Source organism: Toxotes jaculatrix, chromosome 6 (genome assembly GCF_017976425.1).
Source record: "Toxotes jaculatrix isolate fToxJac2 chromosome 6, fToxJac2.pri, whole genome shotgun sequence".
Lineage (NCBI taxonomy): Eukaryota > Metazoa > Chordata > Actinopteri > Toxotidae > Toxotes > Toxotes jaculatrix.
The window spans coordinates 869,566-893,122 of NC_054399.1; the positions used below are offsets into that span (position 1 = coordinate 869,566).

At 43.6% G+C, this 23,557-nt stretch overlaps 1 protein-coding gene across 1 annotated transcript in view; it reads left to right on the forward strand.

Annotated features, from left to right (window-relative positions):
• tgfbr3 (transforming growth factor, beta receptor III) overlaps positions 1–23,557 on the forward strand; it is a 65,428-nt gene that overhangs the window by 18,243 nt on the left and 23,628 nt on the right. The window contains exons 3-5 of the mRNA XM_041040032.1: positions 2,025–2,212; positions 13,810–13,947; positions 21,076–21,259. Of these exons, the coding sequence (XP_040895966.1) occupies positions 2,025–2,212; positions 13,810–13,947; positions 21,076–21,259 (510 nt within the window). The remainder of the gene's footprint in view (positions 1–2,024; positions 2,213–13,809; positions 13,948–21,075; positions 21,260–23,557) is intronic.

Sequence of the window (23,557 nt, forward strand, 5' to 3'; positions counted from 1 at the left end):
TATTTCCAAATGTTCCATCTGATTGCTATTGGCAACCTTTGCGTCTTCAGCGTGATGTGTTTGAAATGTGAGCGGGCCTTGGCTGGCACAAGAGCGAGGGGTGAAATACGAGGTCAGACCCCGAGAAAAAGCCTGGCCACAGGCGCTCTCATAGGATACACCACTCTCTAATGGAAAAGAGCTGTTTGGTACCTCGCTCAAACCTTCGCTCCGTGTTTCTGTGCCGTCCTTACTTCATGCGGACGTAGTTACACCTTGAATGTATTTAAGTGGGTCATATAGACATTAAATGTAAAGGAAGTTTACACACAGGAAGATGTCAACCTGTGGTGAGTCTGGTTCACAACCTGAGAGCTTGTGGCTGAAGCAAGGGAAGTTCCATGTCATGTGAAAGCTAATGTGGGTGTTAAGTGCAATTCTGTAAATATTAGTGAGTCTGTGTTGAAGTCAAGTAGTCACTGCACCCAGCAGAGAGCCAGCAGACTGGGCCTCAGTGTCCCAGTGATACTGTGCTGCTCTGCTTCATCATCGGAGCTCGGCCTGTTTTTTGTGGGTGCGGCTTCAGTGATGTCTGTGACTGAAATATGAATGATAAGTGTCCATAAGTGTGTTGCCTGTAGGTGTGAATGTGAGCGTGGATGGTTGTTTGTCTCTATGTGTCAGGCCTGTTATCAGTGGTGACCCATCCAGGGTGTACTCTGCCTGCTGTCCGGTGTCAGCTGGGATTGGCTCCAGCCTCCCGGAGAGAATAAGCTGTTCCAGATGTGATAACTTATAACATTACACATGCAATTGCAAAAATGTTAAGAAACCAATGATAGCAAGCTGGTTAGTCTGATCAGGTTATTTCCCATTATCTTTACAAATCTTGAAAACAAGTTGTCATCATCAGCCATTTTTTACCGGCAGTGTTTTTTCACATATTCAGTTGTGCTCCCCCCACACCTCGACCTGGACCTTTCTTCTCTTTAAAGGGTCCTACACTCATTTAACTTTGCCATTTTGTCAGAAAATCTGATTTAGTGCAGCAGAACCAGCGGTTTTGTCTTCTTTATTCCAAGAATTCTTCTTCCTTGTCAAAATCTGGCGCCTACTTCTACCCATGGTGCAACTGGACTGCCAACAGTCCCGTCAAAGATTCAAGTGTTTTTTGCTAAGAATGGCTGATGTAGCCCTGAGCAGCTCGTCTCAGGCAGAGGTCACGTCTTTCTAACTCCACAGCCTGTGATGTTTTTCATTTTCAAACTCGTAGTCTTCAGCCCCAGTCGATGCTGACTCAAGTGAAATCACTTGAGACAGTATATCAGTCTTCATGCACCTCCCTCTGAAGCCAAAAGGCTTATACAGCTTTTTTTCACATATGCAGCAGCACTGCCTAACACCTGGAAACACGCTTTGATTTGTTATACCAGTCAAATACGTCTGCTCAGGCTGTTCTGATAGCTGAGCGAGTTGCTCTGTACAGTATGGCATATGCAGACAGTGTGGACAGTGTGAGCTGGATCATTACTGTCGACCATGCTGAAAGGATTTTGTCACACCTCTAAGGCAACGAGTGAAGGCCGCGGCCTGCCGGCTGGTGAGGTACAGGTCGGTGTTCTGCTCCTGGGTGATCAGAGAAGCTCAGATTTGACCATTCAAGGAAAATGAAATGGCTGAAGTTGCTTTGAGGAAATAATCATTGTGTTCAGTGTTTGTTTTGTCTCACACCTTAAACAGCGTATAGGTGGTCAGACTGAGTGACTCTGTGTTGTTCAGAAGAAAAACCTTTGACTCATCTTCACGGTGCAGTTTGTTGGTAGTAGTTGCTTTTCAGAGTGAGGATTTACTGAACTTAAAACATCATCAAGTACAATTTTAGTGTTTCAAAAATTCAAGTGAGCCCACCGTCACCAAAACCATACATCAATAAAAAGAAGAAAAGCTTTACATAAATGAGTCAGCATCATGTGAGACAGGACATGTGAATCCCGCACATACCGTTTCCTTTGGTACCTACATTATTCCTTCCTTCATCACTGCAGGGCCATTGTCTCGCAGCCCATGTGAGCTGCTGCCAGTGGGGATGGGACATCCGGTGCAGGCCATGTTGAAGAGCTTTACGGCCCTGTCGGGCTGTGCAAGCCGGGGCACCACCAGCCTGCCTCAGGAGGTCCACATCATCAACCTGAGAGGACATGCTCCAGAGGGACCAGGCAACACCCAGGCAGAGGTGAGTCATCTCTAGTTAAAGAAAGTAAACTGGAGTTAGCTGCTAAGATTCAGCTTTGAGCCAAAATAGGACAGAGAGAAGAAGTCATCAGTTTTCGAAACCCTCATTATACACTATTGAAATATTAATAACGCTGTGTGTGATGACTGTGCAGGTTCTGCTGTACATGATATTTCCGCTGCCCTTGTTTGCTCTATTTTAATCAGTGACTCTGATAATGGCTGCCAGTCCTTTGCCCTTTTGCTCAGAGGAAGCATCTTGGCCAGAGCAAGGGAGTAAAGGCCGGCTCACATAAACATGACTCAGGGAACTTCATTTATTTTTCCACAGGTTAGCAAGCTGGGACCATGCTAACGTTAGCACTAGTCGGTCACAGTAGATCTCTCCGCCGCGTTTTTCCTCAGGACTGATATTTTACCTTTTCTCATGAAATGATTGTGACAATGTGATTTATTCTTGATAGATAAAGTTTATGTCTTCTCAAAACTTTATTGATCATTCTCTTCCAGTGTGGTGATGTGTATAAATAGGAATAAAAAGAGGAATGTGTCTGAAAACAAAATGATTCCACCTTTATGTGTGTCAGTGTACATCACTTCAGCCACAAGAGTCTTTAAAAGGAGAAGAAAGTTTGTTAGTTAGCAAACGTATGAATTCAAAAGTAAGATACGCAGAAAGATGTGACTTCTGTCTCAGCCTTCCTCTGTTTATACTCAGACAAAGTGAATAGTGCTGTGCAGCTAATAAGCCACAGTAGCTTCCTCACCTTTGGAAACCAAAGATGAACTAAGATATGAAGAATCTGCACAGATTTACTTTGATTTCCGTGAGTGAATCCAAAAGACCGTCATTTTAAAATGCTGTTGTAACCTGGCATCAACACATCGTGAATATCTGGTGGACGTCAATGCTGGGTGTGAACGTAGCAAACCTAATGATCACGTGGGCTTACCTACCTCATAAATAACATTCTAGAGGCTGAGAACAGAAGACAGTGATAAGTTGTTTGGAGCAGATCTGTTTATGGCACTAATTCGAACTGTCAGCACATTTCCTGATAGTGTTCCAAAAGCTGGTTTTGGTTTTAAAACCACTCCCTGTCTTCAGGTGTTATACAGCATGTCTCCATGGCATGACTCCTCAAAGTTTGCCATAGTTTGAAGATGAATCATGGGCCCACGGCCCTCGAAAACGCTGCGTCTGTGTTTTAAACTGTCCCGAGTTCCCATCCCCCTCAGTCACAGCCGTGTGGAAAGCTGCATGTATAGACTTGCCATTGCAGTTTTGCTGCTGATGTAGGCTCAAACATTGCCAAAACCAAATACACAGAAACCCAGTGTGTGTGAGTGCTGCATCAGCAGGTAAACAGAGAAAACGAGTCCTGCTTTCAGTGGCTGTGCTTGTTCTGAAGCGTAAATGATCATTTCTGTGATCATAACAATGTAAAGGATTTGTCTCTGTTGTAATGTGTCATGTTTACTCCACACAGCGTAACGTAGAACCGCTGAAACGCCTGAGCAGTACATTTTATCAGCACTGACACAGAAATGATGCATTTGGAAAGGACATACTTTCCCCTGCTTTCATGAGTCATCTTAAAGACAAACAGTGTAATCCACCTGAGAAGATTACCATTCACTTTTTATTTTGCATGCACATGCTGCCCGCACAGTGCACCGCTAATCAAAACCCTCGAGGAGGGACTGATTTTTTTTTTAGTTTTTAGTTAGTGTCCTGTGAAATGCACTTACCATCTAAATCTTAAAAGAAGACAAAAGAAACGGTCAAAACAAAAACTGACTTCATGGTAAGTAGCTTCAAAGCTGGTTTAGGTGATTCTGTCACATCAAAACAAGGCTTTTAATGAAGGTGTTTGAGGTGCTGTGCTTATCAGCTCTTAAATCCAAACACATGCTCCTCTGAGTGCGCTGTGCTCTAACAGACTGCTGCAGTGTCCTTCCAAGTCAGAGAGCTCTGCTGTGTTTCACCTAGCTACAGATATACTTGTGTCCAGGTGGATTATGATTAGACACAAACTGAATTGGGTTTTGTCTACGCTCCTGTCAGATAAGATTGTTGGTCTCGTGCATTCCAAAGCTTCAGGTATTCCTCAGACCAGCTGTGTGAGTGGCCTTTTATGGGACAGATCATTGAGGACAAGGCAAAGCCAAATGCAGTAAAGATTTTTTGACATAAACAAAGATCCTTCCTGTTTTTAAACTTGTGCAGACAAAGACCCTGCAGAAAATCAAACAATGCTAACCCTATTTTAACTGATATTAAAACTGTCCCAACCCATGAGACTACGTCTTGTTTTTACTTGCTCTCAAGAGACGCTTCTGCTGGTAGTGATGAACCAAATAATGGTTCATAGATAGAGTCAACTGGCAGAGTCTGGTTGTAAAACTGATTTTTGTGTGCTTTTATTTGTTATTTTGTCCAGAGTTAATATTTTTCAGTCTCCTGCAGAGTTTATTTATTAGGATTCAAAGGAGAGTGATAAGTTCAGCAATGAAGAAAAAGTTTTTCTGCAGCTACAGTTTCACACAATGCACAAAGAAAATGAGTGGAGCCTGAATTTTCTTGGATAAACTGTGTATTGAATAATTTGCTGTGTAACTCTGTGAATGACCACTCACAGCATTACTCCGATGGATAGCCCAGTAAAAGCTTTAGTTTGAGAGTCTGTAAAATCTGTTCACATCAGTTCATCTACTTTTTGGTAAACCATCATCTCCATGGTCAACTCAGGACTTATGTGGAGGAGACAGAAATCCAGCTGTCCTTTCCCTCTCCTGCAGCCTTGCCTACAGAAGGTCACTCCAGCCCTGGCTGAGATTAGGTGGCCCTGCAGAGGCTCGTTCTGTGAGTGGAGGATTCTGCTTGTGATTAGATAAGATCCCCTAAAGGACACTCAGACACTCTGCCCACCCGCACTCCGGTCCTTGATGAGTTTTCCACCTGAGACGCGGGCACAGGTTGGCCTGTTCGGACACAAGCACCCTCTTCCTAAATTCTTAGCCTTCACCAACACTGTGTTCAAGGACACACGGTGCGTCAGGCTGAGATCTCATTGACACGTTCTGCCCCTGATCTTTCATGACAGGGGGAGCTGAAAATGAAGGGAAGCTTGAAGTGTTTAAGATCCTTGCCAGATTTGGGCAAGGATACTGTGAAAAGGACCATGTTGCTCTTTATTCTTTATCTTTGACCAATGAAAGCTGTTCCTTATTTATGAGCAGTGAGTGAACTTATTTCTTGAAAACAAACATAACCATGAAACTCAAGGAAACTAAAGGAGAATTCCACTGAAAATGTCTCTGAACAGTTTGTGTCCTGCTCCTGCTCAGTGTGTGCCAGTGCAGTTAATGGAAGGAAAAAAAAAAAGTGAAATACACAGGTCTTTTTTTTTTTTTTTTTTTGTCTGTGAGTCTATGGATTAGAGATAATTAATTAAACTTAATTATTCTCAGATTAAGATGCTTTAGGGAAATGGGGCTGAGGACTGTAAATAATAACCTCCTGGGCAGAAGTAATATATTTAAACTGCAGTATTTCATTTATCCCTCACTGGGGAAACCTTCTTAATTTTAGTGTTTTAATCCATTTTAGTCCTTTGATTTGGAAGCATGCAGTAATGGGTCTTATTCCCTGTTTGCTTTGGCACATGTATCCTTTGCTTGTTTTCTGAGTCAGCACAGAGGTGCCTGGTCATTTTCTGATTATGTAGATTTTCTCTGACTTCTCTTCACCTCTGCTGATGGTGAGGAAGTGGTGTCTGGGCCACAGAATAGACTGTGTTTGGGTGTTTTGAAATGATGGCCTGTAGTGCAAGAGGTGCCTGTGGCTGAGCTTTGGCTGTCTGGGTTGAGGGGCTGCTGGAGAACATGATGTGCCCCAGTGACTTTCTGTGCTTGCGAAAAAAAACGACCTGGTAGGGAATAAATCTGCGATTGCACATAGTGTGCATGGACTAATACGGATAAGGGGGATCACATGGTCAATTTCAGACACATTTATACAAACACAGGCACATTCAGATCCTGCAGCTGCGATGTGGGAGGCCTGCTTCACATCTCTTTCACGTCCACATGCGAAAGTCGCAGCTTTCAGTTTGTCCATATTTTCAGGAAAGATGTGAGAGCAATGAATCGTTTCCGGCCTGTGCCGGTGAACCCATTCTGTGTGGGTATTAACCAGGGGGTATGAACTGTTATCCACAGAGAGAAGTGCACAGCTGGACCTGACTCAGAATACACACTTTGGCTCCGGGCCAATCTCCACACCAAAGCCCAGTTATTAAGTGCAACAGAACACCTCAGCAGTGACTGTGCATAGTGCTCTGTCTGGGATATACTCACATTTACAGGGCCTGCAGTCACCATAGAATAACAGACCAGAAGGAGAAGGTATGATAATCATTTATTCAAGAAGCTAGAAGTACCTACAGTAATATTTTGGGTTGTATTCCAGTGATGTGCAAGTCGTGTGTCCCTGTCTGCTCAGATGAAGATGCAGTATCTTCGTCTGAGATTAATGTGTGTGCTTGATTAAAGGCTGTCCAGTGCTGTAAGACTGAAGCTAAAAGGAGCAGATAAAGCTAAGCTCTTGATGTGTCCATAATAAATAATAATAAAGTATGATGGTTAGAACCACTGGTGTTTACTACAGGTACTGCTGATTTAGATTAACAAGTAGCAGCAGCTGTTAGGCTTCTGTACCAGCCTGAAAGAATTAATGTGGAAACTGGTTCAGCCGTGTTTTGCGAGCGCTCCCTCACAGAAAACAAATGACTGAAACCAAGTACAGCTGCCTAATAACTGTGTTACAGTACAGTATTTAATCACTCGGTGGATGTCTATAATTTCCACCAGTGAGCAGCTGATTACATTCTTATTGTTGCAGTACTGAAACGTGAGAAATCAGGAATTGTAATTGCCGCGTCAGTGTCACTTTAGTGCTGCTTCTTTGTTCAGCGCTGCCATCAAGGTAAAATTCCAGTTTGTCCAGCACTTTGGTTTATTATCAACTACCAGCAGCCATCAGCCAATTAGCAAATGTTAGCATGCTAACTTGCTAATCAAACATGGTGAACAACATGTTAGCATGTCGGCGTGAGCTCATTAGGACGTCTACATTAGCATTTAGCTTAAAGCTTTGCTAACATGGCTGTGGAATCTAAGAAGTGTAAGAAGCTGATTTCAGGTGGTTGTTCAGATGTTTCCACCACAGATGATTTTCCTCTGTATTATTATATCAAACAAGATGAAGCAGCAGACAGATGAGTGCTTCACTGGTCCATGTAGGTGAAGAAGAATTTATTGATATTGAGGTCATTTTGTGTATGTCCTGAAATGACAGCCGCCTCAGACGATGCCCATGCATGATGCTGAGGGAAATTTATCAAGCTGGCGTTACATGATTGTGACTTCAGACTAACAGTTTTGTTTTTTTACGTTTCTTTCAGACAGTGGACGGTTTGTTTCATGTTTTCCATCAATGACCAGTATGGACACTGGCTCACCTGGACAATCATTTTTTACTTCTAAAGTGTTATTCGCATTTGTCTGAAATAAAGAGCGATGGTTTCTTCAGCTCCGGTGATCAAAGTAACAGAAGCTTCCTTTTTCTCTCACATACCCATGTGGGCCTCTAAAGAGAGGCAGGCCAGATTGGAAAGGCAGTAACCTTGGATAACGTCTAGTAAAGTGACTGTTGGCTGAGCGGTGGAGTCGTAGTAAAGCCTGTGGTGCCAGGTCGAGGCTGTGTGTTTCAGAAGGTAGTGATCTAATCTTCCAGAGTACGTGAACAAATGAGAGTTACAGTCAGAGCGAGCTGTGCTGGACTCTGTGCTCGTATTTCATCCAAACTTTAAACCCCTGGGGATTTTGAGGCAAAATATCTTTTCGTGGGTTGACTGTTGACCTGAAGGTGTTGGTGTTTTGCCACTTAAGCTTTACCAAAACAGTGACCTCACCCTGGTGTGTTTTTTTTTGTTCCCGTTGCTCCGCTCCGTCGGTGTAGGTATCAAGTTTGGACATTTTTCCATATGTACCCTCTGTCACATGCTAACGTGGCCTTTTGCACCCTGCTAACAACCCACCACCACATCTGTGTTGATACAGAGAATGACATTCTGGCCGACACCTTTTTCTCAAGTTGCTGCTAATTTTAGAGCAAAAATAAGCAACTCAGAAAAGGAGCCCTGTCAGGGCATACGGTCGGGCGATAGGGTGGGACAGACAAAAGGGGCTGATGATATCTGGAATGGGCCGTCTTTCTCTAATCAGTTTACCGAAGGCAAACATCAAACACAGCCACTGGCTCTGAAGCAGAGGATTGTTTTATCAGCTGGAATTCGCAGATATCTTTGACTGTGTGAGTGAAAAGCTGGAGGAGATCACCAGACACAAACAGCTGGCAAGAGCTCAGAGTAAGATATGAGCTGAACTCACATACAACACAGACCGTGCACACAACCTGCCACAAGGGGCACATTTCCTCCTTTATCCACTTAAAGCTGAACTGACGTGCGTTTCACAGCCCAGTTTAGCCAACGTGCGTTGACACAATACGTACTTTTCCACTTTCCCCACAGGCTGACATAGTGTTGGTGATCACTTGTTAGTGATTTAAAGACATGAAACACTTCGGAGGACATACTGTGATGTTAAGTTTGTATTCCACTCAGAAAGTGGAAGCTAGCATGCTAAGCTAACTTCTTTCACTTTCTGAGTGGAAGTCATCGAGGCAAGGAGACAACTCCCTCCCCCACCCTGGGTACGTGGGTGTGTGGCCGTACCCTTCCACACACCCACCCTGGGTACGTGGGTGTGTGGCCGTACCCCTCCACACACCCACCCTGGGTACGTGGGTGTGTGGCCGTACCCCTCCACACACCCACCCTGGGTACGTGGGTGTGTGGCCGTACCCCTCCACACTCACTTTGAAAACTGACATCGCCTGAACCAAACATCCATGTCGGGGCTCTGTCACTGCAGAAAAATAGGTCAAATTCAAATTTCTTCTTTTTGGTGAGTACAAGTTTGACTAGAAATAAACACAAGTCAAAGTAAAGACCACGGAGGAGATATACTGATTTGTTAAAGAACGTTGGTTTTGATTTCAGCTCTGTAATCTTGGTTTGTCCTCCTGACCTCCGCCTCATCGCCATGTTTTCTTCAGCGTGTTCGGCCATATCACCCAAAGATTTCTATCCAGAGCTGCCGTCTCACTTTGACGTCTTTTCAGGCTGTTTTCTTGCAGTGCGGCGTTGAGCTGAGTGCAGACTGATTACCATCTCAGTTCAGGTAGCATCTACATTGTGCTCAACATATGTGGGTGGCACTGATAAGAGTGTTCAGCAGGTTTGGGTCTGGCTCCCCTCCGTCACTGAGCTCCTTCACCCCGACTCCCCTTCCCTCTGTACACTCTCAGTGATCCAGAAAGAACCAAGATCCAGACAGACAAGACACACGCACATACACACACATCAGATAACACAGTATGATTGGTCCCAGGCAGTGTGCCTTTCTCCTCTTGCCGCCATGACTGTGTAGGTCTTTGCCAGCCCTCTTTGTTTTCACCACGCACCAGTTTATCTGCCCAGTTTGGTCTGTGAAGTTGCTTTTTATTATAATCTTGGATATTGATCTTAACTCATACATATTTAAAACATGTAAACCAAGTGTGTGCTCAGTGTGTTTCTGTTTCGTACCACTGACTGCTTTGTGCTGTCTTCTTTGCTTAGGCTGATGATTATTTCCTGGGAGGGAGAGTGTGTTTCCAGATTATTCGGACTTTTTGGCTAATTAAAGGATGTTTTGGGTTTTCTCTGAATCGCCAGGGATCATCGGGTACTTAATTAACTCTATCAATAAAGGAAACTCCCTGTTCCTGCAGATACTGAGCTCCGTCTGCAGGAGGACTGCTGGTTACATTACTGGGCACAATATTTATCTATGAAAGTCTCACATTACAGTGTTGATGCACAGTGTTTATGAAACACTTGAAACTTGTGTGGTTTAGTTGGCCTGAAAGGTCATGAAATTACAACCATATGCATGCACAAACAAATCAGCCATTACCATTACAGTGTCACAGGCATCAGCTGGATCCAAGTCTAACCATGTGGCTTTGTTATCCAGTAAAGGCTTGTGTGCGATTTATCTTTTGAGTTTTCATTCCAGTTGGTGCTATGTTTGTTGTTGGAGCTGATTTAGAGCTTAAAGTTGAAGCTGTGTTGTTTTTCTTTTAACATTTCCATTGTTTACACATGCTACCACCACTAATGGCATGCTCTGTGACGGGCCTCGCTTATCCTGCTACAGCTGTCGTCCCTTGTGTGGAGTTTAATTTCAGTAATGTGATAGGTCTAGACAAGCCTCCATCCCAGGCTGCTGGCAAATGTGCCCCTTAGCTGTAATGTACACTGGACCCCAAATCCCTGTGCCAGCCTCCTGATGATCAATCAGGCGTGGCCTCCTGTCCCCAGCAGACTCCCCCTCTCTACGTACTTTGATGCCTGGTGTTTCTGCACCTCTTCTCTCCACACCCTGGCCCTGTGACAAGGTCTGTTGCTATGCGCAGCGGCCGTACCAAACCTCATGACAGCAGCTCCATGGGCAGAGATACACCTCAGTCCTGATCATTGTTTATAGCCCGTTGTGTAACCCAGAACTGATTTAGGTGTTATCACTGTTCTAATACTGTTAGCTAGTGAACTTTGAAAAATGCTAGTAATAATTACTACAGTTTTCCTTTTTCACCCTCAGCGCCTCTTGGCACTTCCTCTTCCTCTCTGTTTATGCGTGTTTGCAGGTGACTCACGTCTTCTGGAAAGGTTTCTGTCTGGCTTTAAAATTCCTCATCTTTTACAACTCTCTCCCTCACTCATTCTTTTTCTGCCTCTCTCTTCCATCTCTCAAAGCCAGGGCCTCAAAGCCAAGCCAGGTATGATTATATCTTGGTGGTTGTTATTCTCAGAGGAGCGATGCACACGCTTTTTCCAGAGTCTGGACGAAGGGGCAAGAAAGAAACAGAGACTGTCAGAGAGTCTCTGCGTCTCTGATGTGTTTGTTTGGATCACTATCCAGTTTGCCTCATAGATAAGTGTTCAGTAATTTCTTCCATTTTTGTGTCTCTGAGGGACTTTTTAATGATTTTTGCAGCACTTTCATGCACCACATCACCAAACACTCTCTTTTGTCTCGCTCTCCTCCGGGGCTTTCATCTGTGGAGGTCTGATAATTAGGCTTTGATGCTTCGTGTTCACTCTCTCTGTGCTGTTGTTGTTAAATGGCCTCATGCAGCATCATCATCATTCTGTCAGGATATACAGAATAGAAAAAAATGACTCTTTCCTGGATGGAATACGTCTCTGCTCAGGGAGACAAGAGTTTAGCATGCAGTGGATCTGATGAAATTACAGATTTCATGAAAACACCTGGCTGTAATTTTTCTGTATTATTGTAATTGCAATTGAAATTGTGATTGTTGTCTGTGTTTGCATTCTCTACAGCAGTGAACAACATTTACTGAGGTTAACAAGGTTTATGGAGCTTTAAGGTTCAAACAGCACTTTAGAAAGTAATCTCACCTAAATAAAAAATGCCAGTCAGGTAACTGCTGTATTTTATCTTATAGAAGGTAGTTTACCAGAATGTTGCCCTTTTACTAGTTGAAATAAATGCATTGGTGTTATGGTTATGTGCCCTGTGATCCATTTGGCCCTTAAAGGACTTTTCATCCATGTTGGCAGATAAAGGATAAAGGTTTGTTTTGAGCATAATCACAAGCTTATCTTGTTTTTTTTTTCATGAAAGAAATCTGATGAAGGCTGCAGTCGCTTGTTGTTTATGTCCTGAACTTTTACCGAGCAAGGCTCGGTACATACAGTACGTGCTATACTTGATAACAGTTTAGAATTTTAAAATATAATCATGACATTTAAAAGTGGCCACAGAATGCTGACGATATAATTATGATAAACTGCTGGTAAGTTATGTCTGACAGTGTCTCTGACACTTTGCATATCTGACTGGACTGTTCTGGACAACAGTGAAAAAAAAAATCAGTACTAGCTGTAATGAGCTCCACCCAGCCTCGTCTGCCATAAACCAGTGACAGCAGCAAAGTAAACCGTTTCCCCTCTGAACGGCTTGTTAGGATCCTGCTGAGGGTTTGTGATAGCACAGTTTCAACTTTCAGCCTGACACACAGCACATGAAACTGTCAGTGCTGCAGGAGAGAAGAGGAAAACACTGACAGGGTGAAAGCAGACTCTTATATAAGTGGTTCATTTTGTCCTAATACACATCAGTATAAAAGATAACAGAACTGTTTGTAAATGTGATTCGTGGTGACTGAAGTAAAGAGCATGTGATTGTAGCAGAAGTGCACTGTACCACCAAAATGCTAATGCTTTCCATGTCGACTTTAGATCTCCATCCTGGTAATACACACTCCATAACCACATCCAAACAAATTATTGGTATGAACATTTTAATTTTTCGTAGCTCTGACTCATTCAAACTCTCCTCATATTAAACTGTCAACTAATTTTTACCATCTCCATCAGTGTAATTACACATTGTTTGCTCCATTATTAGCTTCAATGGAAGCACAAAGGCTGTATTTACTGTAAAAAGCAAAGGCCAATGTTTTTGTGAGCCGTAACTGATTAAGTTACTGTAAGGGTTGTTATATCATATGGATCCTTGTGGGCTGAATGAGTGATTTACAGGCTTTTACTGCTGACACACAGAGTGGGGCTAATATGATTAGTCTGGGAAAACTCAGGGAAGGAAGGCTGAAGAAGAGCGTCAGACAAACCACTACGCCCTCCAGAGTATCAGTTCTTGATGGTGCTTGAGAGAACAATCAAGGATTTTTAATAACTCTTAAGTAAGCACTGGTATTGCTAATATTGACCATCTATAGAGAAGTTTTTAAAGATTAAAAGAGGATGATGGAAAGCCAGATCCCTCCCTGCGATGTGCTTGGGTTCGGTGAATGCTCAGGCCCTGAACCACCTGACTAGATTTGGTCCAAATGATCCAGACAAGTCTTAACACTGAAAACAAAAAAACAACAGTTTAGGTCCCAAAACAACAAGCTTGTTTTCCCCGCCTCACCAACAGACTGTGAAAATCTATTTTAATGGCAGTCTGAGAACCCAAGGCGTAGCTGCATGCTGTAGAGATGGTAACAGAGACTCGCCACTCACTGTTTTTTTCCTCGGTTAACAAAGACTCCACTGTGTGAAAGTTCAGATCCCACTGAGGCTACATATCAGAGCTAAGCGAGTGCCTTTTAGGGAGAACACAGCAAGTGAGTACATAAACAAACACAAAGCCGGATAAAGAACAATCTACAACATGATTACAGCGGGATGGTGACCGTGGATCGCTGCATATTTTTGGTTATATTTGAGTGAACATGAGAAAATCAAAGCTTTGACATTGTACGTTGTGTGAAATGTGACGTACTGTGACTGATCTAAATTTTCTCTCTGTATACCCTTCTCCTCAGTATACTGATGTACTGATCCTGATGTGTCTTGTTCCTTTATTTGACTCTTTTTTTTGTCTCACCAGGTTGAGTTGCATCTGAAGCCCATCCAGTCTCTGATGCGCCACCAGAAGCCCCTGGTCTTCGTGCTTAACTCCCCCCAACCTCTGATCTGGAAGATCAAGACAGACAACCTGGCCCTGGGCATAAAACATACCTTTCATGTGAGTCCAGCATCACTATAAGCCTTTAAATCCCACTTCCTAAAACTGTATTCATTTCCTCACAGGCTGAGCTGTATTCCCATTTCAGTAGCCCTCTTCTCTGAGTTAAATATTTCAAGTGATGTAAATTTGAGGCCTTTCAGAACAAAACAAAACAAAACAAATTTCCCATGATCAGAGCTCTGGATCTGGATGGCATACGTGCACAGTCATTGTGGTGAGGTGTTGTGTTTTCATGCATAATGTTTCATCGTCTGATCGGGACTGTTCTCAGAACCCTTCAGAGGAGTTCCACACGTTTTCTGTCGTATGATAATTGTGGAGGTGGATAAGATTCGACTTTACGGTGGTACACTCTGATTCATATGAATAGAATTTGATTTCGAGAGTTTTCATTATTTGTTTTTTACTGTTTTTATTTTGACGAACTCAAACCAGTATCGCTCCCTCACACAGGACTGTGGAACATATTTCTCTAAAAAGGTGAAATGTGCTTTGTCAGCTTTATTCAGGCTCTGCGACCACAGGGCCGTGTCCCCACTGCCTCCCTCCCTGCTGTAAACAATCCTGTTGATGGCTTGGCAGCTGTTCAAATCGTTCAGAGCGTATCCGTTTACCACGAAAACCCTAACAACAGGGAATGTGTGGTAGCAAGCACTGAGCCACTAAAGCTCTGCAGAAGAAGGAGCTGATCCAAACTATCACCGACTGAAATCCTGAAATGCTGAAGCTTATCAACTGATCTGTGAATAATTTACATCTTAACAGTTAGTGTCCAGTCTTCCAAATTTCAACAAGACAAGAAAGGTTTCTTCACTGACTTAAAGTGAACAGTGGCACATAGACTCTGCCTTCATTTCCCAAGATTCTTTTGAGAACAGAATCACGAGTAACTCGAGAGAACTTGTCAGAAACATCAAAATAACTTCCTGGAGGTTTGTATTAGTACCACAACAGCACATGAGGGGGAGGAAGAGAAGCCGTTTTGGTGAGGGGTATCTCAGTGGAGCTGGAGCCAGGTCCCCTGGAGAGCCAGCCATATTTAGTAAAGGTACCAGGGGGCCTCACTGGGAAACTTAATAAAAAATGTAAAAATGTACTGCTTCGCTGCCCGTGTTCAAAGCCCGTGTATCACATGAGAAAATCATAGCAAAATGAGACCCAGAAGCCTCAGCTGTGGCTTAACTGTACTATATTGCTTTGAAAACCTATGTCTTTCCCTTTATATGCTCTGAAGTCTTTGGCTTCCCAGGAGTAATCATTTTCAATTGTATGCTAACACCACAGCAGTCTGCAAGAATGCAGCATCAGGTACGCAGATTATTTCCATATGTGGTCGAGTGTTTTCTTGCTTATTTCTCACGCGCAAAACATCCTGCCGTGAAAGCCAGTGTGACACGGAGAAGAATATACATGTTCTGCGAAGTCCCTGCATCATGCACAGGCTCATCTGTACACACACACACACACACACACACACACACACTCACACACACACACACACACACACACACACTCACACACACACACACACACACACACTCACTCACACACACACACACACACACACACTCACTCACACACACACACACACACACACACACACACACTCACTCACACACACACACACACTCACTCACACACACACACACACACACACACTCACTCACACACACACACACACACACACACACACACACTCACTCACACACACACACACACTCACTCACACACACACACACACACACACACACACACTCACACACACACACACACACACACACACTCACTCTCACACACACACACACACTCACATTATATAAAGAGCTTTGTGTTCCACTTACAGGTTCTCTGTACTCGGGCCTCTTTGACATATAGAACAGACAGAGTATTAATATGTCTCGTCTTATCTGACACATGACTTTTATCATGCAGACATGTTGGTGATTACTGCACATGAAACATGTTGTGAAATGCGTAGTTATAGGAGGGAGTGTTTTAGGTTATCTAGCATCCAAATGAATCTTTCCTTCAAGAGAATTCTCAGAGAAAATCTGTTGTTCTAAACAAAACCTCTGGCCTTTAAAGAAACGTTTGAGCTAAATTGAACTGAATGTGAACTAAGCTGAAACGCATAAAAAGTTCTTTTTATAATTTTGTTGAGCGGATCATAGCTTTCAGAGAAATACACAGAACATGAGGCTTGGGTGTCAGATACTCATTTTAATTATTATTTCCTGTAGTAATGGAAATCGTGATGCACGAGATGGAGATGGATGTGCATCTGGCCGGCTTCTATTTTCCTCAGCTGTGATAATGTGAGGCCAGTGAGCTGGGTTTTTCTGTTCGGAGCAGCAGGTCAGCATCACAGTAAACGTCTCCCTGTGTCAGTGGTGGCAGACACAGAACAGCCGACAGCCATCATTACAGCAGTCCTGTGTGTGTGTGTGTCTGTGTGTCTGTGTGTCTGTGTGTCTGTGTGTGTGTGTGTGTGTCTGTGTGTGTGCAATGCTGTTGGACGTCAGTGCTTTTGCAGAGTTAGGAGATTTCACTTCTGCTTAATGTCAAATGAAAACGTGTTGCTCTGATTTTACGTTTGAAATGATAGGATACGTGTCTGTGTTGGACGAATGTGTATCTTCAGATTAGTTCACAGTAGCTACACATGCTCAGCTGTTCTTCTGACTACGTATAAAAATATAGTTTCTGAGAGAAAGCTGACGTATTGCTCTCTCTGTTCTTCCTCTGTTTCAGCGGAGCGAGGAGAGATAAAGGGAATCTTAACGGTGACGAAGGAGGCCCCTGCAGTCATACACAGCTGAGCTAATGGCTCTGACTGACTGCAGGGGCCCCCGCTGAATTAGGTGTTAAGTATTTTTGTGTTTGAGTGACAGCACTGAGCCGTCTGGCAGTGCGAGCTCTTGGTATCTTATCCACCAGCCTGACTGCACATAGCCGGAACCCAGAGGAGTAACAGACGCCGCTCCTCTTCTCAGGTTCTCCCCGCAGTGACATGACACTTAACATGCCACCAAACACAACGTCCTGCTGGAACAGCAGTCACCAGCCTTCTTAGTGAACTGTTATGATCCCTCTTTTCATAAAAACTGAATAAATTGCAAATGAATGCTAATGATTGAAACACGAGCGCAGCCCCGTGTGCAGCGCTCCAACATGTGGGGAAATCTGAAGCTCGGCAGACCTGCTGCACCTCGTTATGGCCGTTATGCTGTGATTGGATAATCATTTGGGGGAGGGGTTTAGAAACAGGCACTTAAATGAAAAACTTGCACGGCCACCGCAGAATGCGTGTATCGCCACCGCAGATGTGAAGTAGCCGGTGTTTCCGTGGGAGCTTTCCAGTTCCTGCACTTTTTGATCTGTGCCTCTCAGGTGTGGTGAGAGCGCAGAGCCACAGACTCAGGAGGAGCTGGTTTTGGGTTTAACACTTCAGAACAGAATCCCATTGCCAGACCTCCCTCACTCTGCTTCTCCATTGGAGAGACTGTTTCCTGGGGCTAATTGGACTCTGAATCAGGCCTGCCAGTCCTTGTTTCCTGGTCCCAGTGCTCTGGGCTCCGCGGACACAGATGGGCTGCCTGGAGAAGCTTCAGAGACGTCGAGCTGTTGCTGTTGGCCACTGGACCCTGTTGGCTTTTAAAATGCCAGAATCCAGACTTTTGTTGTAAAACATGTTCTCTGCAGCGCTCCGTGTCAATCAGCAGCAGGCAGGAATCATCATGGGTCTAAAATGACATGAAATATTAACATTGAAGTCAGGCCAAATTTTATTTTACCAGGGGACACAGGGATACGGAGTGAGACACATGTGCAGAGTGTGCTGTGTTGACTTTGTGGCCAAATGTATATATTTCTTTTGGGGGTTTGAGGGAGGAGGGTTGTGTTGCGTCTCTGCTTGATGTGCAGCAAATGTTTTACGACTCTTGATGGAACAACACTGTAAAGTTTTGCTGTTGGCCTCAGTTGCCTATTGTTTGTTTGCCAAGCGTTGCCTTTTTCTCTCCTGTATTTCTTTCATTAGCTGAAAGCTTGTAGTTTGAGTTCTTTCGCTCTCACACACACGAGCACTTCTGTCAGTGTAATTGTTAATGGAAACCATGGGCAGCCACTATTGGTTTTTATTTGGAGACAGGAATGGCAGAGGAACGCTCCAGAGTGGCGCTGAGACATATGGGATTGTTTTCTCCACAGCAGAGCCTGCCAGTTCACAGGAACACACGCACATCTGCAGCGAGCGGCGTGATTAGCTCCCTGTGTCTCATCGAGAGAGAGAAGATCGAATCAGCCACAAAAGCATTTATCACATTAATATCACCAGAGAGTTATTGCATGCTCATATTATCCATCAACCCTTTCTACACTTTGCATCACCCCTCTCTGTTTGCAACACCTCTTCATTTCCAAACAGCCCTTTGTGATTTCCCAGGCTCAGGGTGTTGCTCAGTGAGAATGCAGAGGAGGATTACAGCTCTGTGATAATTGATCTCAAACATTTGGCGTGCCGCCTCCTTTATACTTCACATATGGCCATAATATGTTGCTTATAGGCAGAAAAGGCAGGGAATGTACTGCTGAAAGTTGAGGCCTGTGCAGAAGGCTCAGTCCTGGCAGATGTCCTTTTCTCACAGCAGACGGTGGAGACAAATGTTATCTTATAATTTAAAAGTACATGAGTATTATGATTCACACATTTATGATATTGAAGTAACACAGATTTTATATTATTGAAGTCAGCAGTTACCATTTGATCTGCTGCAGCAACTTGCTCGCCTGCAAATACCATCACAAACATGAGTACATGAGTTTCTACCATTACGCAGATGAAAGCATGACTTTCAGTCCCCATGGTGTGTAGCTAACGTCTCCTCTGCATTCTCTGTTTCATCTCGAAGGCCAAGTCTGAGAAGTTGCTCTTATGTAAAGGTAATATCCAGTTTTCTTCATCAGGAAGGTTTCTGGCATTAATGGCAGCAGAGTGCTTAATAAGAGATGAGCCTTGTTTTCATATAGTGAGCCTATGCTTTATTTGGCAGAAGGCTGCTGCTTGCTGCTCAGAAGAAAACCGATTGGTCACGAGAGCAACGTGAATCCGACACCAAGAGCTTTCAGATGTTTTTTAGAAACTGCTGAAATGAGAATAAACACAGTAGATGTATTGGACATTCTGTGCTCAGTTTTAATCTCGAATCAGTCCGAGTTTTATGATGGCCGCTGCAGTCTTCAGATGTAACGAGGCTTTTTGTGCTTAGTAACTGTATTGAGTGACAGCTTATGTAAATAGTATGCAGTGTGGTATATTTGTATTTTTAGATCCTATTTAAGCCCATGACAGAAATTGCCCTTTGCTTTCCAGCACTTAAAGCACTTTTTGGTCTGTCAACTGGGCATGCAGAAGGGTAGAGAGGGAGGGGGAGGGTGATGGGGAGGGAGGGGGAGGGGGAGGGAGAGGGAGAGGGGGAGGGAGAGGGAGAGGGAGGGGAGAGTTTGTTAAAGCCCAGAGTGGGTCCCTCACTTCCCTCTTTCAAATTCCTGAGGTTTCCAGCTCTCTGGAAGGCCTGGAGCTAATTTGGCTTTCAGGCTTTCCCCTCTAATTCTTTGCGACTAATTACAGTCGTATTCCCGCAATTAAACTGATAAACTCTGCTGAGCTTGGCAAGGTTAGTGAAGAAACCCCAGCCCCTCCTCATCAGCCCAGGGCACCTCTGTGTTCCTTCTCACCGTAGTAAACACACTAAAAATAAAATCTACGTGGATTCTTCGATAGAGTCTGTCTCCTCGGCCTCAGTATTTACTGCCTCTGGTGACAATGCCAGGAACATCAAGCGGAGCGTCCAGAGGTCAGACAGATGTTGCACATGAGGGGATTTGAGCAGTTATGTCTGAAATACCTAAACACCCCCAAAGGGATGTTATTCTATTATCATTAAAGCGTGATTGCAATTTAGGGACAACTTCATACCATCATCACAGAGAAGTGGTCTTACGTAGTCCTCTTGGCTTCAAATGGATTTAATATTTGAACTGGGCCTGCCAGCAGTGTCTCAGCTCAGGCATACAGATACGATACCTTGGGAGAAAGAAAACAAGCGTGGAAATAAAATGAGGTAGGCTGTCTAGACTGTGCACTTGGACTCATTTGATTGTTCAGTAGGTTTTCAGCACATGTGAATGTTTATCTCTCTGAAATGAAGCATATGGGCTGAGCTCCATTAAGTGCCAAAGCGGTGGTCCCTCCTAAATACGACTACGACCAGTTTCCCTGTCAAACACGAATCAGCACGTCTTTGCTCTCCACAGAGACGTCTCCCTGATTTCTGTGTTGTTTACAGTCTACCACCTACAGGGTCACTGTAGTATTCAGTGATCTCAGAGGTTTAGGGTGAGGGTAGGTACTCAGTAAGTTAATGTCCTCTGGAAAATATCCAAATGCATTCATAATGTGTTTTTATTCAAGTGGTTTAACCCTCAGCAGTGTGTGTGTGAGTGACCACCGACTGTCCTGCTGTCTGACAGTTTGTCGGCCTGTTTTTGTCAAGCTTTTGCGTGTTCTGTGTTTGCCCTTGTGGCCATTTTGAGGCAGACAGACACATTTGTGATGACGCACTACAACGCATTGCACTGTATAAACACTGGAAACCAGACACCTTATTGTGTAGGGGAACACATGTAAAAATACACAGAGCGTATTTGTAGAAGCTCTGAAATAACGGTTGGGATGGAGTGTTACGGATAGGTTTTACCAATGTTTAGGGAGTGGGTTTAATTTTTCCAATCTGCCTGCAGGTTCTTCATTTTACAGTCTCATATTTCTTGTGTAAAACAAGGATGAGTGCAGTTGAGATGAATTTTATATCATTCCTAAAAACCGTCTCTATCTGGTGGAAATCTTGAAAAGTTGCATTTAAAATATTAGATTTTTTTGTGAATGCGATTTCTCCCTCTCTCTTACTTTAGTAGATAACTGAAATGGATGCTGGGCATCACTAAAACATGCAGTTATTGTTCCTGTGTTTTGGCGTTTGCTATCACATTGCATAGAGCTGAGATTACATCTTATCACAGCTACTCCTTTGTCCTCTAACACTTCCACCTTCTCTCCTCCTCAAGGTATCAGAGGGCTCAGAGGTCCGCTTTCAGCCGGGAAACTTCTCCATCTTGTGCCAGATCCAGAAGGAGACCCTTCCCCATGGCAATGAGCACCTCCTCAGCTGGGCCCAGAAGAAGTACAGGGCAGTCACCTCTTTCTCTGAGCTCAGGATGACTCAAGAAATCTACATCAAAGTCGGTGAAGGTATGTGCTAGACTCCCAAAATTCAACATAGCTCTAGGCCCCAAGGCACACCTCCCCATTCCCCCTCAGCTCCCACAACTTTGCTTAGCTTTTGTGTCTGGAGGTTTATATGCTCTGCTCTGGTAACAGAATTTCCTTCCCTCAACAGGCATTTACCCTTTCACACGGTTTAACAGGCTGCTCATCGCAGAAGAACAAAGAAAGAGCAGGGGCTCAAACATTAGGCATTTTTCATGTTTAAATAAATACTGTCTGTCTTTGGCACCACTTATGATCCGTTAGCTGAAACAGTTAGTTCATTGATTGATTAGTGGATTGACAGGAAATCAATGCCAAAATGACTTAGGTCCAGCTTCCATTTAATTGAACTGAATATCTTTTGGTTTTGGACATTTTACATTTTACATTATTCAAGATTCAAGAGTCTTTATTGTCAGTATGCGAACAAAATTTTGAAATTATTCTCTGATATTATATAGACAACAATTATTTGACTAGTTGATCAAATAATTGGCAGATTAATCAATGATGAAAATAATAGTTGCGTTCGTACTTAGCTCTGTGTGTGTGTAGAGATATTCTGAACTCAAAATGCTGAATTGAAACTTCATCGTTAAACCACAGGTTTCTGTAGCGATGCTGTGGTTAGATGTTGGCACATCATGCTGCATGCACTGCTGTACTAATGAAGACTGAGTTGTTATTAATGTCATATATGATTATGTGAAGTATCAGAAAAAGGTAAACTAATGAGTAAATGAACAGAAACACATCATCAGGATGGTGAGGTGTGTTTTTCTGAGTGACTGCTGTCAGTTCAGCCTGGGACACAAATACACTGCATTTCCTGCTGCTGCTTTACAACTAAAGTCAAGTTGGGTTTCACCAGCTGAACATCATCGGTGTGAACGAGCAGCAGAAGGAAATGTTGGGTTTGCATTACCAGTGACCTGAAACAGGTCTGACGCAGCTGAGAGTGAATATTAAACAGTGAGACTGTTATTAATGAGATAACATTACAGGCGGTAACACTGGCTCATGCTGCGTTGAAGCAGATGAAGGCAGGAAACCCAGCACTGGAGTGGCAGGCTCCACCATGAACAATGTAAACTACCATTTAAAAAGATAATAACACAAAGTAAATACAGTGAATGCCCCCTGATGGAAAATAACTGACTGTTATTAGCAGCAAAAACAGGGTTCGATTTCATAAAATCATAGGGTGAAAGTTTTGGATGGAGGAAATTTAATCACCAGCAAAATCTTACCAACGGATTAGAATCCTGAGAAACATCCATCATTTGTCTCCTCTGCAAAGTGCTGTGACTCATTTAGTGTAAGAAGAACAACAACAGCTAATGTAATTTCATGTCTCGTGGAGGGAATACACAGTAAGTTGACCAGATGTCAGTGGGAAAAAAGCAGAGGTAAGCAGGAGATGAACTGTGCCTTTCCAGTTTTTCCAGTAAGTGAGATAAAGAAGGACACAGAGTCTGAAGTGAAGAAGCACTGGGGCATTCACAGGGGAGGCTATGATTGATCCTCACACATGTGTGAGCCTTGGACTTTCGATTCTTTAGTCTCTACTGGCCGTCCACACAGTAAACACACACAGCATGTCCAACTTCACAATACGTCAGCTCTCAGGCAGGACATGCTTTTAATGAGCATCTTTCCCTTCATGGAAATAAAGCAAAGCTCATGTCTGGAGAGACGTAATGGCTCCACTGCTCCTGGTCATGAGTTCTCTCTCTATGCTGTTGGTTGCTGTGGAGAGCAGAGTGGTTGCTCAGCCTTCAGGCAGGGCTTGTGTCATTAGGGGGCTGTGGTTTGGCAAAAGCCCAGAGTGCCATGATGTTTACTTCAAGCAAAGCGCTGTAGATTTCCACTCCTTCACATCTTCAGTAGTGTTTCATGAAGATGGACAGATTCTCACTTTGCTTCCTACCCAGGGCTGCACTCCAGGTCTCTCCTCAGCTCTTTAAAAGTGCCACAAGAGTTCCGGAGAGGAAGGTGCCAACCTTCAGTTTACACTTTATCCAAGGCTCTGTTTGCCAAATAAGGAAGCATCTGTCCTGTGTTTTCTTCGGGTTCTGAGAAGAAGCTTAACTTTTAAGTTCTGAAGGTACTGTTTTAGCAGCTAACGAATTTTTGAACAGTTGTGAAAGTGGAGGAAAAAACCCTAGAATAGTTGATTAAATGTGTTTATGAATATTATTGTCCTGTTATTGTGGAGGTATTCTGGTAGAATACCTGGATTCATTTTCCCACGTAAAATGAAAAGAGTAATTTCCCTGT